The sequence below is a fragment of the Triticum urartu genome, chromosome 4 (assembly GCF_003073215.2).
Source record: "Triticum urartu cultivar G1812 chromosome 4, Tu2.1, whole genome shotgun sequence".
NCBI lineage: Eukaryota > Viridiplantae > Streptophyta > Magnoliopsida > Poales > Poaceae > Triticum > Triticum urartu.
The window spans coordinates 122,825,450-122,838,620 of NC_053025.1; the positions used below are offsets into that span (position 1 = coordinate 122,825,450).

At 44.4% G+C, this 13,171-nt stretch overlaps 1 protein-coding gene across 1 annotated transcript; it reads left to right on the forward strand.

Annotated features, from left to right (window-relative positions):
* The first annotated feature begins 697 nt into the window (after positions 1–697).
* Positions 698–12,547, forward strand: LOC125551037 (long chain acyl-CoA synthetase 6, peroxisomal-like). The gene is made up of 14 exons (XM_048714188.1): positions 698–983; positions 1,154–1,214; positions 1,380–1,457; positions 2,738–2,809; positions 2,902–2,983; positions 3,132–3,237; positions 3,318–3,394; positions 4,104–4,148; positions 4,248–4,334; positions 11,398–11,487; positions 11,590–11,669; positions 11,769–11,862; positions 12,218–12,306; positions 12,400–12,547. Exons 1-14 carry the CDS (start codon positions 863–865, stop codon positions 12,530–12,532), a joined length of 1,215 nt encoding a protein of 404 aa, XP_048570145.1. The 5' UTR covers positions 698–862; the 3' UTR covers positions 12,533–12,547.
* The last annotated feature ends 624 nt before the right edge of the window (positions 12,548–13,171 follow it).

Sequence of the window (13,171 nt, forward strand, 5' to 3'; positions counted from 1 at the left end):
CATCATTTTGGAGCACGCGCTGCCTGGAGGGGACAAGAGGAGCGGTGTTACATCTACCGCGAGGCCGACGACGGATCCTGGCGGCATGGCGCTGCGGAGGTTCGGCGATGGGCGCGTTTGGAGATGGACTTGCGCAGGAGGAGGAAGCTGTCTGGCGTCATGGTGGCGTTGATGGCAGAGAGGCCTGGCAAGGTCGGTGCAACTGTTTTGCTCTGAGTTTGGACCGAGGGATGATGGAGGTGATAGCCCTGGCAACCTGCGGTGCTCATTGGGAGTGTGCCTGACCGGTGTGGGTCCCAATCCAGGTAGTGGCTTGGAGGGGACACCCGACTTTAGATGTTAGGCTTTAGTGCGATGTCTGTTTGGTATTAGGCCCGAACATTTGTCACGTCTTCATCAAAGGGATAGGAGTAGCAATCGTGTTGCCAAGATGATGGCTTCAGGCTTATTGATGTATCACCTTATGTGGTCTTTGTGAATTAATTAATAATATGGCTGCATGCATTGTCCAGATGCAGAGGCCGGGGTGCATCCTCCTTTTCTAAAAAAACATGTAATTATGCATTCTCTTATCCTACTTATATTCTGTTTATACATATATTCTTTTTTAGTTCTCTTTAATATTAAATATTCATCTTCCATACAAACAAATCTTAATAACATATAGTATGTTGCAACTAATTCTCAATTCCCGCAGCAACGGGCGGGTATCATCTAGTTCGAAGAAATTCTTCCTCTGTTGCCCGTTTTGCCCAAACACCATCGTCTCCGCTCTTCTCCGACGAGGTACACATTCCGTTTCCCCTCTGCTCCGCTCCCCCACCTACCCTGCCCAGCAGCGCCAGCGACGGCAAACCCACCGATGGACGCAACCGAGCGCCGCCTCCGCGCCGTCTCCGCCCACCTCCAGCCCCAAGCAACCGCCGCCCGCCGCACCTCCGATAGCCTCGCCCCCAATCCCACCGCAGGAGAGTACGCCCACGGTACGCACGCATCCCAGGCCCTCTCTCTTTCCTCCCCTGCCCGCCGTTGACTCGCTGGGCGGCACTGCCGTACTAGTACCCCCAAGAGAGCGAGCGACAGGGATTTTTTTCCATTTGTTTCAAATATAGCTTACCGGTCGTCAGAAACTTACCGCAAATAGTTTCTCCAGTGCTTGGCTACAGCGCTGTCCTCCCCGAGAAGTTGCAGACTGGAAAATGGAACGTGTACCGGTAGGTTCTTGAGGCAGTATAATGTTATGCTGCGTTTTGCCTATGTCGTGACTCATAATTGCGCTTCTGATCTTTGGCAGATCTGCACATTCAGGAACTATAATGTTATTATGTTGCATTTCTGCCTATTTCGTGACTCATAATTGCGCTTCTAATCTTCTGCAGATCTGCACATTCACCTATAACGCTGATAGATAGATTTTCAGACTACCCAGACATTGGGACGTTGCACGATAACTTTGTGTAAGCATACTCACCTTAATTTCTCTCCTGACAAAATACTTCAGTCATAATAAGATCAATAAGATCTATTAAGCCTTTTGTCCCAAACAAGTTGGGGTAGGCTAGATATGAAACCCTTTCACGAGGACTTCCCGGGAGGTCACCCATCCTAGTACTACTCTCGCCCAAATGGGTTTCATACCCAATGGACTGGCTAGTTTTTACGTTGGCTCGCCAAGCCTATCACAACCCTTAGATATGAAACCCTTTCACGAGGACTTCCCAGGAGGTCACCCATCCTAGTACTATTCTCGCTCAAATGGGTTTCATACCCATGGGATTGGCTAGTTTTTACGTTGGCTCACCAAGCCTATCACACCCTCCTCCTTTACCCGGGCTTGGGACCGGCTATGCCTAGAAGACATAGGCGGCGTTGACAAAATACTTCAGTTATTTATCAAAAATAAAATAAATATGAATGGTAGCTAGGAGAAACTAGCCAACTGGCTAAATAAAGCAGGAGTGAGGATACGATCCCAGGCTGGCCTGCCCACGGTGCTAGCCGGTAGAACCCTTGGTGTTAATCACTTCAGTTTTTTATCACTGTAGTTCTTTTCTTTGTTTTTGAGAGAATATGTTCTCGTGCATTTCATTAAGTTAGAAAAAAGAGTCTTATGACAGCACAGGGCGACCTAGAGCTCACAGAAAGCGATACAATCCGGAAGTGCCATCGAAGTTATTCTAATGCGCTTGTTTCTATTGAGTAGCAAATCCATGGGTTTGGCACAAACTAATGCAATTTTTTTTTGCGGTGAAAAAGGGAGCTTAATTTAGTTACTGATAGGATTACAATCGGTAGCCAGAAAGCTAATCAGAGCATCAGGGGCGTCCGACAACCACAACCTAATGCAAGTTGGGACTCTCTTTTTCTTGGTTTCTTAGTTTTGCTGCCAGAGGAAACTTGCCGCTAATCAAGAGCTGCTAAATAACTTGAATATAATACAGAAGCTTTTGTCTGAAGATTTTGTTTAAAACTGGCAAAATGAGTTGGTGCAGCCTAAGTTGGTGATAAGAAAATTAAATGCTCAATGATATGATATTCATAGTCTTACTTGTTTTTGAAAACCTTGGGCTGATGGGATGTTTGGCTAAAGTGACCCTCAGTATGGACTATCAGTGTGCCATGCAAAAAGTTTCTAGCTATTCCTAATGTGTCTATATGGTTGTATTTCATATTATTCCAATCGCAGTACCTTAACAATCTCTCATGTATAGTGTCCTTGCTATCTTTAATTGGACAGAAATGCAGTTGAGACTTTCAGAGACTGTAGATACCTAGGTACAAGGGTCCATGCAGATGGAACAATTGGAGAGTAAGGGTCAATTATCTGATGCATGCCTTAAATTTACCTTTTGTAGTGTTGCTTATCTTATCCTAGCTCTTGAGCGAGAAATAACATTACAGCTACAAATGGATGACTTATGGAGAAGCTGGCACAAGCAGGACTGCAATAGGTTCTGGTCTTATTTGTCATGGAATACCTAAAGTGAGCCATCAGTGTCTGAAAAAGGCACTTATCCTTTTCTTTCTGTTCAGATAAAGCTGTAGATGTTGATGTCTTGAAATAGCACTTGAATTGCCCTATAGGGAATTTGTTTCAACTTACCTTCGAGTATTCTTTTGATCTGAATCAGGGCGCACGTGTTGGTCTGTATTTTATAAACAGACCTGAGTGGACCATAGTTGACAATGCTTGTTCTGCGTATTCATATGTTTCTGTGCCACTATATGATACTCTTGGTATGTCCACAGCACAGAACGATCATTGTTCTCCCTTTAATCATATTAGAGACTGATTTTGTTTTTCTTACTGTCTACAGGTCCAGATGCAGTTCAGTTCATTGTGAATCATGCATCAGTAGAGGCTATCTTCTGTGTTCCTCAAACACTAAGCACTGTGAGCTTCAATGATTTATCCAAACCTAGACTATTCCTAGTTTGTACAATACATTAAAACATCACTTATAGAAGAGCACTGAATAACCTGTAACCTTACATTGACACACTGGTAGAAAGTGAGCCTAGCCCACTTGGTTGGGGGAGTGGATGTCCAATCCCGCTACATGGATTTAAGTCCTCGTGGATGTGAATTTGGGTTCCTATTTATACTGTAGGGGCATCCCTTACAGCTTTCTTTGTCATGCTGGTCCTAGCTAGGCTTGCAACTGGCAAGCACACTCCTGGTAAATGGAAACTGAGTCTTCCTTTTAGTGTTGATGTTATCCTACTCGGGGCTTTGTTTATATATATCTCATATACTCACTCTCAGGAGTGCTTCATAGTGTCAAAAGCTCGTATAGTTTATGAATGCATATCAAATGCCGTTAGTTCTGGATCATATCTGCATACATGCATCACCGAAGTGTTGGGTACTGGGGTCTGATCTGGCGACAATTTTTGTGTGTGTGCGATGATCTGGCAATAGGTTTGACTTGGTCTTTAATCCTAATTTAATTCTAGTATGTTATATGAGATGCTAAATCATATTATACACATCAGCTTGCATTTAGCTTTGCACTGTATAATGAGATAGGCTCTGATAAGGAAGTACTCAAAAACATATGAATTTAAACTTATTTTGACTTACATTTGTCTGCTCATTTCAGTTGTTAAGCTTTATAACTCAAATGCCTTGTGTGCGCCTTATCGTGGTAAGTGCAGATCATTTACGATTAAGATATGCAATTTGAAAAACCCATGATTGTTAAAAAACCTTCATTCTTAGTCTTTCCTTAATATTTTCTGTTTAGGTAGTTGGTGGAATCGATGAGAATATGCCATCTTCACCTGCAGCTGCTGGAATGGAAATCATAACCTACTCCATGCTACACAGACAGGTGGGCTTTCTGAATAATCATTGAGTTTTCCTGTACAAACCTTGTTGGATCCTTTAACACCATACAGGTCACTTTTCATGAATGTTGCCAGTCAACACAATACCATTTAAACTAGTTGGTAAATCATTGTTTATGTGTATGTGGAGTTGAGAAATATTAATGTTATAGCCATTATTGCCGACATCAATCTGGAACGGGCTTAGTTGGTTTTTGTGGAATCATTTCGCAGATAGGTACAAAACTGACACATCTCGCTGATGCTTATGTTAGAATATGCATTAATTTTTTCCATGAGAAAACGCAAAAGCCTTGCATTTTGATGCATTGACAGAAGAAGAGTTAGTACAAACCCAACAATGGGCAACACCCACATATTACAACACAACACCCCAGCCGCTAGACTCCGTCGCTACCGGTAGCAGGGCGGCCAGCCCCTTTCCACCCCCCAACACCCCTTGCCTGTCTTCCGACTTGGTCACTCAAACAGGCGAGCCTGTCACGCCGTTCCCTGCTAACTGAAGAAATACAAGTGTTCTCCCCTGGCTCTCCTGCGAAGTTACCGGTTCGCCAAGGCTGATTGCTATCGATCGTCCCTTTGTAATCTAACGGCCACAAGGCCTTCTTCAGTCACTGTTTGCTTTCCAGAGCGGCATGTGCTCTGTCTCTACTTTCTTCCTCGCTCTGCTTCTGTAATGGCTATAAAGCCGCTAGTCGCTCCTCATTTTGGACCAGGATTATTGTATCGGGCTTTGCCCTAAAGCCGCCTGTGGCGTGCTACCTTACTTTCCCCTTCCTTGAGCAATACAAACCCTAAATTGCCGGCCAATTTCGTCTGGATTTCTTGGTGAGATAGTGTTAAATTGAGCCGATCATCGTCAGGTTCCTGACAATTGGTATCGTGAGCCAGTCCCTTCTCGGCGGTGGCGTGATTCTGACAGCTTAGAGGTTGGGCGACCGTAAAATCCCTCAAAGAGCTAAGATCTGGGCGGCGGCGAGCGCGTGGTGGCGGCCGGAGAGGCAAAAGTTCGGGTGCAGTCAAGAACTCAACCTGGTTGCCGGCGAGTAATTCGCGGTGGTAAAACCCCAGGCCCTGAGATCTGACCATGCATCACCGGCGGCGGGCGTAGGCGGCGGTGTAGGCGGCGGTAGACTGCGGTACCTGCGGGGTCCTTCCTGAAAAATCCCTCCCGTCCCAACCCTTGCTCTGTAGAAAGGGGCTCGTTTCCTTCTGCAACCATGGCCATCGATGAATCTGCAACTTCGGCTGACATCCAGTTGGATGCGCTCGAACTGGATATAAAGACGCTGCAGCGCGAGCAAGAGGAGGACCGAAAGGAGTTCAGAGAATTTCAAGGTATGGTCAACAGGAACTTTGCCACTATGCAGAAGAATTTCGACAAGATCCAGGAAAATTTCAGGCGTCTCCTCTTAGAGCCTGAACCTGAAGAAGTGACGGATGAGCACTCTGCCCAGGCAAGTGCACAGAAGGACGCCCCAAACAAGTCACCTGTTATTCCGGCTGGGCGCCCCAAGCAGTACCAGCCAACTCCCCCGTCAGTAACTATGCCAGATAAAAATGTTCCTTCAGCAGTTGGGACAGCAACATTAAGGGAAATTAATGGCAAGGAACTGAACCTTGATGGCACGGCCAAAGCTCCCTACAGACACCCCAATTTTGGCCAGCAAAGAGCAGAGCAAGCAACTGTTGTAGGGCAAGGAAATCGTCAAGCGCCAGCGAATGTGGAAGTCATTGCAGATGAGGATGAACTGGAAGCTAACTTTCAAAGGTCCAGACCTAATACACCGGTGGATGGACGAAGAAATGTGCTCACTGTCAAACCAGCAAAACTGAACTTATCTGAATTTACAGGAGAAGACCCAGACTCCTGGATTCAGAACTTGGACCAATATTTTGCTGCAGCAAGGACGCCCATTGAGCACAGAACTGAATTGGCTGTATCCTACTTGAAAGGGCCTGCTGTGCAATGGTGGAGAGGCACAGGATATGCCCCTAGCAATGTACCTTGGCATAAATTCTGCTCTTACCTGTCTGACAGATTTGCAGTGGATTCTGTATGTGAGGTTGTAGGCTCTTTTCATGCCATACAACAGACATCTACTGTGGCTGCATATGTGCAAGACTTTGAGAGACTAATGAACATAATGAGAAGAGAAAACCCAGCTATCCCTGATGATTATTATGTCACTAGCTTCATGTATGGCCTAAACCCCTACATCAGAGGGCATGTGGAGTGTTTTAAACCCAAGGATATGCAGATAGCAGTGTGGTATGCTAGACGTATGGAAAAAGCACAATCTGCCCCTACTGTCAGAGCTTATGTTCCCCAACCCAAAAGGCAGGTCCTTTTTGGCACTCCTAAACAACCAGTCCCTCAGAACACACTCAACAGAAATGTAGTGATCCAACAAGCAAAGCAGAACCAGGTCTGCTACAAATGCAGGGAGCCTTGGGTACCAGGACATAGACAAGTTTGTAAGATGAGTCAAAAGGCTCAAATCCAAGCATTGCAAGCCCAGGAAATGGACCAATCTGAAACCATATTTGTCACTGACTTTGAAGACCCAGAGCTGGAACAAGTAGAAGCACCTCCAGGAGAAACAATATTGCAGGTGTCCATGCATGCTGCTATGGGCATTGGAGCTGTTAAAAACACTTTCATCCTTACAGTTAAGGTTGGTACAGCCACTGCAACAGCCCTGGTAGACAGTGGCAGCACTTCAACTTTTGTATCCCCCGAGATGGCAGCAAAGTTACTCACCCCAACAGTGTCCCACACCTAAAATCAAAGTACTTGTGGCCAGTGGAGGAGTGTTGTGGAGTGAATTTACAAACTACAACTGCCCTTATACCATACAAGGCCACCAGTTTACAGACACTTTCAGAGTTCTGGAACTTAAAGGTTATGACATGATCTTGGGGGTCGATTGGCTCAAAAAGTATAGTCCTATACAAATGGATTTCATCTTAATGGAGATGAGTGTCACAACACCACAGAAGACACAAGTGACCTTTGTAGATGAGACTATACCATGGGAACAACCGCCTGAAACTATAGACACTGCTGACAAGCTTATGGAGCAGGCTGTATGTGGGTTCTTCTTATTTACTACTGCCTGTTCAGAATTCTTCGCAGCAAGTCAACAAGTGCCCCCCGAGCTCCAACCAGTTCTCCAAGAATATGAGAAAGTCTTCTCCACACCTACTGGATTACCTCCTAGCAGGCCTTGCGACCATAGAATTCCATTGGTGGAAGGGGCAAAGGTTGTAAACCGGAGGCCCTACCGAGTTCCCCACCATCAGAAAGAAGCATTGGAGAAAATCATCTTGGACCTACTAAAGGCTGGCCTCATCAGGCCTAGTACCAGCCCCTTTTCCTCTCCTGTGCTCTTAGTGAAAAAGAAGGACGGCACATGGAGGTTATGCATTGACTACAGAAAACTCAATGCCGTAACAGTCAAAAACAAATACCCAATCCCCATCATTGAAGACTTGCTGGATCAACTAAAGGGAGCTCAGATCTTCTCCAAGATTGACCTAAGAAGTGGCTACCACCAAATAAGAATGGCAGAAGAGGATATCTACAAAACGGCATTTTCCACGCTGCAAGGGCACTTTGAGTTCCTGGTTCTATCCTTTGGCCTCACTAATGGCCCTCCCACATTTCAGGCCCTCATGAACTTCCTATTTGGTCCCTTCAGCTTTGTGGTAGTTTTCTTTGACGACATCCTAGTGTTCAGCCACTCCCTAGAGGAACACAAGGTACATTTGTCCAAAGTATTTGCCATACTCCAGGAAAACCAGCTGTATGCCAAGCTAGACAAGTGCTCCTTTGGTCAATCTGAAGTGGAATATCTGGGCCATGTTATTAGCAAGGATGGAGTGGCCACCGACCCTGCAAAAATCAAGGCAATTCAAGAATGGCCAGCACCAACAAATGTCACTGAGCTAAGAAGTTTCCTTGGGCTGAGTGGATACTATCGAAGATTTATCCAGGGTTTGCATCATTTGCAGACCCCTGTTTGACTGCCTAAAGAGGGATGCATTTTCCTGGCAAGCACAACAAGAACAAGCTTTCACCACCCTGAAGGACAAGCTAACTAATGCACCTGTCCTAGCCCTGCCAGATTTCACTCAACCTTTCATTCTGGAAGCAGATGCTTGTGGATACGGATTGGGAGCAGTCTTGATGCAAGAAGGAAGGCCTATCTCATATTTCAGCAAATCTATTGGACCTAAAGCAGCAGCTATGTCCACATATGACAAGGAGGCCCTCGCAATTATTGAAGCAGTGAAGAAATGGAAACACTACTTCCTGGCCACTTCCCTTGTGATTAGAACTGATCAACAAAGCCTCAAGTACATTCAAGAGCAAAAGCTAACAGAGGGCATACAACATAAGTTACTTGTCAAACTATTGGGATACAACTTCAGAGTGGAGTACAAGAAGGGGAAGGAAAATAGAGCTGCTGATGCCTTGTCCAGAGTTAAGTACATGGTGTCCATGCTGACTGTCAGTACCAACACTCCTACCTGGATACAGGAAGTAGTTAAGAGCTACAAGTCTGATGCAAAAGTGCAGGAGTTAATAGCTGAGTGCTGTTAGCAAAGATAGCTCAAATGCATACTCTTACAAGAATGGCATCTTAAGATTCCATAACAAAGTGGTGGTGGGCACAGCTACTGCTCTCAGACAAGACATACTAAAAACATTCCATGCTTCTGAGCTAGGTGGCCACTCTGGGGAAAGGGCAACCTACCAGAGAGTCAAGCTCATCTTCCACTGGCAGGGCCTCAAGCAAGATGTCATCAGCTTTGTAAAAGCATGCCCAGTCTGCCAGCTCAACAAGGCAGAACATTGTCCTTATCCTGGTCTATTAGACCCATTGCCAGTCCCTGATTTTGCATGGGCACACAGTAGTATGGATTTTGTGGAGGGTTTGCCCCTGTCTGAGAACAAAGACTTGATCCTGGTGGTTGTGGATAGATTCACCAAGTATTCACATTTTATAGCAATGAAACACCCCATCATAGTCCAATCAGTGGCAAGGGCTTTCTCTGATACCGTTTTCAAGTTACATGGCATGCCCCTAGTCATTGTAACTGACAGAGACATGATATTCACTAGTCACTTGTGGCAACAATTGTTCAAATCCCTCAAGATCAAACTCCACATGAGCACAAGCTACCATCCACAGTCTGATGGCCAAACGGAACGAGTAAACCAGTGTTTGAAGAACTATCTCAGATGCATGTGTTTTCAGCAGCCAAAGAAGTGGCATGGATGGCTATCTCTGGCTGAGTGGTGGTACAATACTAGTTTCCACACAGCATTACAAATGACACCATTCCAGGCCTTATATGGATTCCCTCCCCCAATGATTGCAGAATCTGCCCTACCAGACACCATATGTGAGGACAATGACAATCTCCTTCAGAACAGAGAGGTAGCTCTAGAGATAATCAAGCAAAACCTCCTCAAAGCTCAAGCTCGGATGAAGCACTATGCTGACAAGAAAAGAAAGGAAAGGGAGTTCTCTGAAGGGGACATGGTCTACCTCAAGTTACAGCCTTACAGGCATACATCCCTGAGTTTGCACAGGCATCTGAAACTGCACTCCAAGTACTACGGTCCATTCAGAATTCTTCAGAAGATTGGCAAGGTTGCCTACAAATTGTTGCTGCCAGAAGGTAGTCAACTACATGACACCTCCATGTGAGCCAACTCAAGAAACACATTGGTCCACAAGTGGTTCCGTCCAAGCACTTACCATTGGTGGGATCAGATGGCATGATCAGAATGGAGCCGGAGGCAATTCTGGACAGGAAGCTGATACCCAGACCACAGGGCAACATTAGCATACCCGTGGTCCGATGGCTGGTCAAATGGGTTAACCTACCAGTTGAAGCTGCCACCTGGGAAGACTCTGCGTTCATTCAAAAGGTGTTTCCATCGTTTCAAGCTTGAGGACAAGCTCAGTCTTAATAGGGGGGAATTGTCACGCCGTTCCCTGCTAACTGAAGAAATACAAGTGTTCTCCCCTGTTCTCCCCTGGCTCTCCTGCGAAGTTACCGGTTCGCCAAGGCTGATTGCTATCGATCGTCCTTTTGTAATCTAACGGCCACAAGGCCTTCTTCAGTCACTGTTTGCTTTCCAGAGCGGCATGTGCTCTGTCTCTACTTTCTTCCTCGCTCTGCTTCTGTAATGGCTATAAAGCCGCTAGTCGCTCCTCATTTTGGACCAGGATTATTGTATCGGGCTTTGCCCTAAAGCCGCCTGTGGCGTGCTACCTTACTTTCCCCTTCCTTGAGCAATACAAACCCTAAATTGCCGGCCAATTTCGTCTGGATTTCTTGGTGAGATAGTGTTAAATTGAGCCGATCATCGTCAGGTTCCTGACAGAGCCAAGCTTGGCTGGGCGCCGTTGAAGATGTTTGTGTTCCAATGCTTCCAGATGCACCAGGCCACCAGCACTATAACAGAGGCAGTGCCCTTCCGGGCTGGGGTGGGGACTGAGCGATAGCTTTGCACTTAGGTTGCCGTTATACATTTCAGATTTTTGACTAGTACCTTATTAAGCCTTGCAGTCAGCACATGATATGAGGTACGGTATTGGGCTCAAGCAGAATGTGCAACTTATATCCTGACTAATCTTGCATGACATAATATGTAAGTGTGCTCAAATACATTGACTCTTTACTTCCATTGTAATACATGTGACCAAATGAGTGTATACTGCAATCTTGCATGACTACGAAGGGTGGTGGGTCTGTATATTAATTCCGTTCTGGACAAAGTTGTTCATAAGTTGCAACTGTACATACACATTAACATTCACCGATTGTATTTGTTCATGCTTGAGCTTAACATGTTAACTTCATTTAATATGATTTGAAATGCAAAACCTATGTGTAACCACCATCCATACTTTATTTGCTTTGATTTTGAATAAAGGATATCACCACTTTTAGCTTTATGCTCATCCCTATTACTGGTCCCCCTTTTTATTTATTTATTGACTTCTTTTTATTTTTTTAACTCAGGGACATATGAGTCCCCAACCCTTTCGGCCTCCAAAACCTGAAGATGTTGCCACTATCTGCTACACTAGTGGCACTACTGGCACACCAAAAGTAAAACATTCATTCCTATGATGATTTGTTTGCTCCATTAGTCGGATTCTTGTACCCTAATTTTTCAGATATTTAAAGTTGGAGGCCAATCTTTTTTCTCAGGGAGCTGTTCTTTCTCATGCGAATTTCATTGCAAATGTAGCAGGCCAGGACTTGGGCGTTAAGTTTTACCCCTCGGACGTGTGAGATCTTAAATTTAACTTATAATTGTTGTTTTCCTGTGCAGTTTTCAGTTTATATCTGTTCACATTATTGACAACACCACTCGCCATTCTCCCCAGGTACATCTCATATCTACCTTTGGCACACATCTACGAGAGAACTAACCAAATATGGCTCGTTCATCGCGGTGCTGCCGTTGGGTTCTACCAAGGGGTATGTAGATCTGGACTATTTAGGACAATGTGTTTACGAATGGCTTTGTATTATCATTCAAATAACTGCGTGTAGAACAATTTTGATAAGCATCCAATATTAAGTGATAATCAGTTCTTCTATAAGTTATTGCCAGACTTAAGTTGGAAGTGGATTATCAAATTCGTTGGTTCACATTTTAGTTGTTTCTAGTGTAAATAGTTCTACCAAACTTGTTGGTCATTTATTGTTTAACTAAAGACCATTAATGTCTCCTTTGGAGGATTGTTCGTGTTCCAAGATAATATTGTAGTGTGTATACATTGTATGTTGGCTTCTTTTCATCTTTTTGATGAGTATTTTTCATTCATTCCAGGATAATTTGAAGCTGATGGATGATCTTAATACTCTGAAACCAACAGTATTTGCGAGTGTTCCCCGGTTATATAACAAAATTTATGCTGCGTAAATATCACTAAACCAGTATTTTTTTTATATTTTTCCTCTTTGGTATCATATGTGATAGTACCCGCCCATATGTTTGGCTTATTTATGCAGAATTACAAATGCTGTGAAGGAGTCTGGTGGGTTGAAAGAACAATTATTTCATGCTGCATATAATGCTAAGAGGCAAGCTATTATTAATGGTAAGGAATTGGTTAAAGATTCTTTTGTTCCGTCACATATATAAGTAAAAAGCTTAAATATGCCCACTTCAGTCATCCATTATTAGTTTGGACTTAAGAGATCATTAGGGTCAAGTCACACTTTAGTCATCAACTTAGGATTTCCCTTTTCTCTCTATCCAAATTGATTTCCAGAGGGCATATTTATAATGATTGAGTTATGGAGAGGCCTTGGAGACATAGCAATAGTATGGCTAACTAAGCTTTGCAACCTCATTTTTGGTCAAATAAGATGCCCGAAGAATGGAGGCGGAGTATATTTGTACCAATTTTCAAGAACAAGGGGAATATTCAAAGTTGTACTGACTACCGTGGAATTAAGATGATAAGCCATACAATAATGACAAGCGTGACTAAAAATCAGTTTGTTTCATGCCTGGGAGGTCGATTATGGAGGCCATTTTCTTGGTACGACAACTTATGGAGAGATAAGATACCGCGGAATGTCATTTGGTGGGCCTTGGAGAAACACAAAGTCCCAACAAAGTACATTACCCTCATCAAGGACATGTACGATGATGTTGTGACTGTTATGATGCAACTTATCTCTATTAACTTGAGGTGCAAGGAAAGTAAACATAGTCTAATAAGGACTCCTAGATCCATACTAATTCTTCCTAAGCCCCCCCCCCCCCCCCCCAAAA

Coding starts and splice junctions, on each gene's coding strand:
- LOC125551037 (XM_048714188.1), top strand. CDS start 863: ATGGACGCAACCGAGCGCCGCCTCCGCGCCGTCTCCGCCCACCTCCAG. Junction 2,984..3,131: donor TTTGTCATGGAATACCTAAA/GTGAGCCATCAG, acceptor GATCTGAATCAG/GGCGCACGTGTTGGTCTGTA. Junction 3,238..3,317: donor GCCACTATATGATACTCTTG/GTATGTCCACAG, acceptor TACTGTCTACAG/GTCCAGATGCAGTTCAGTTC.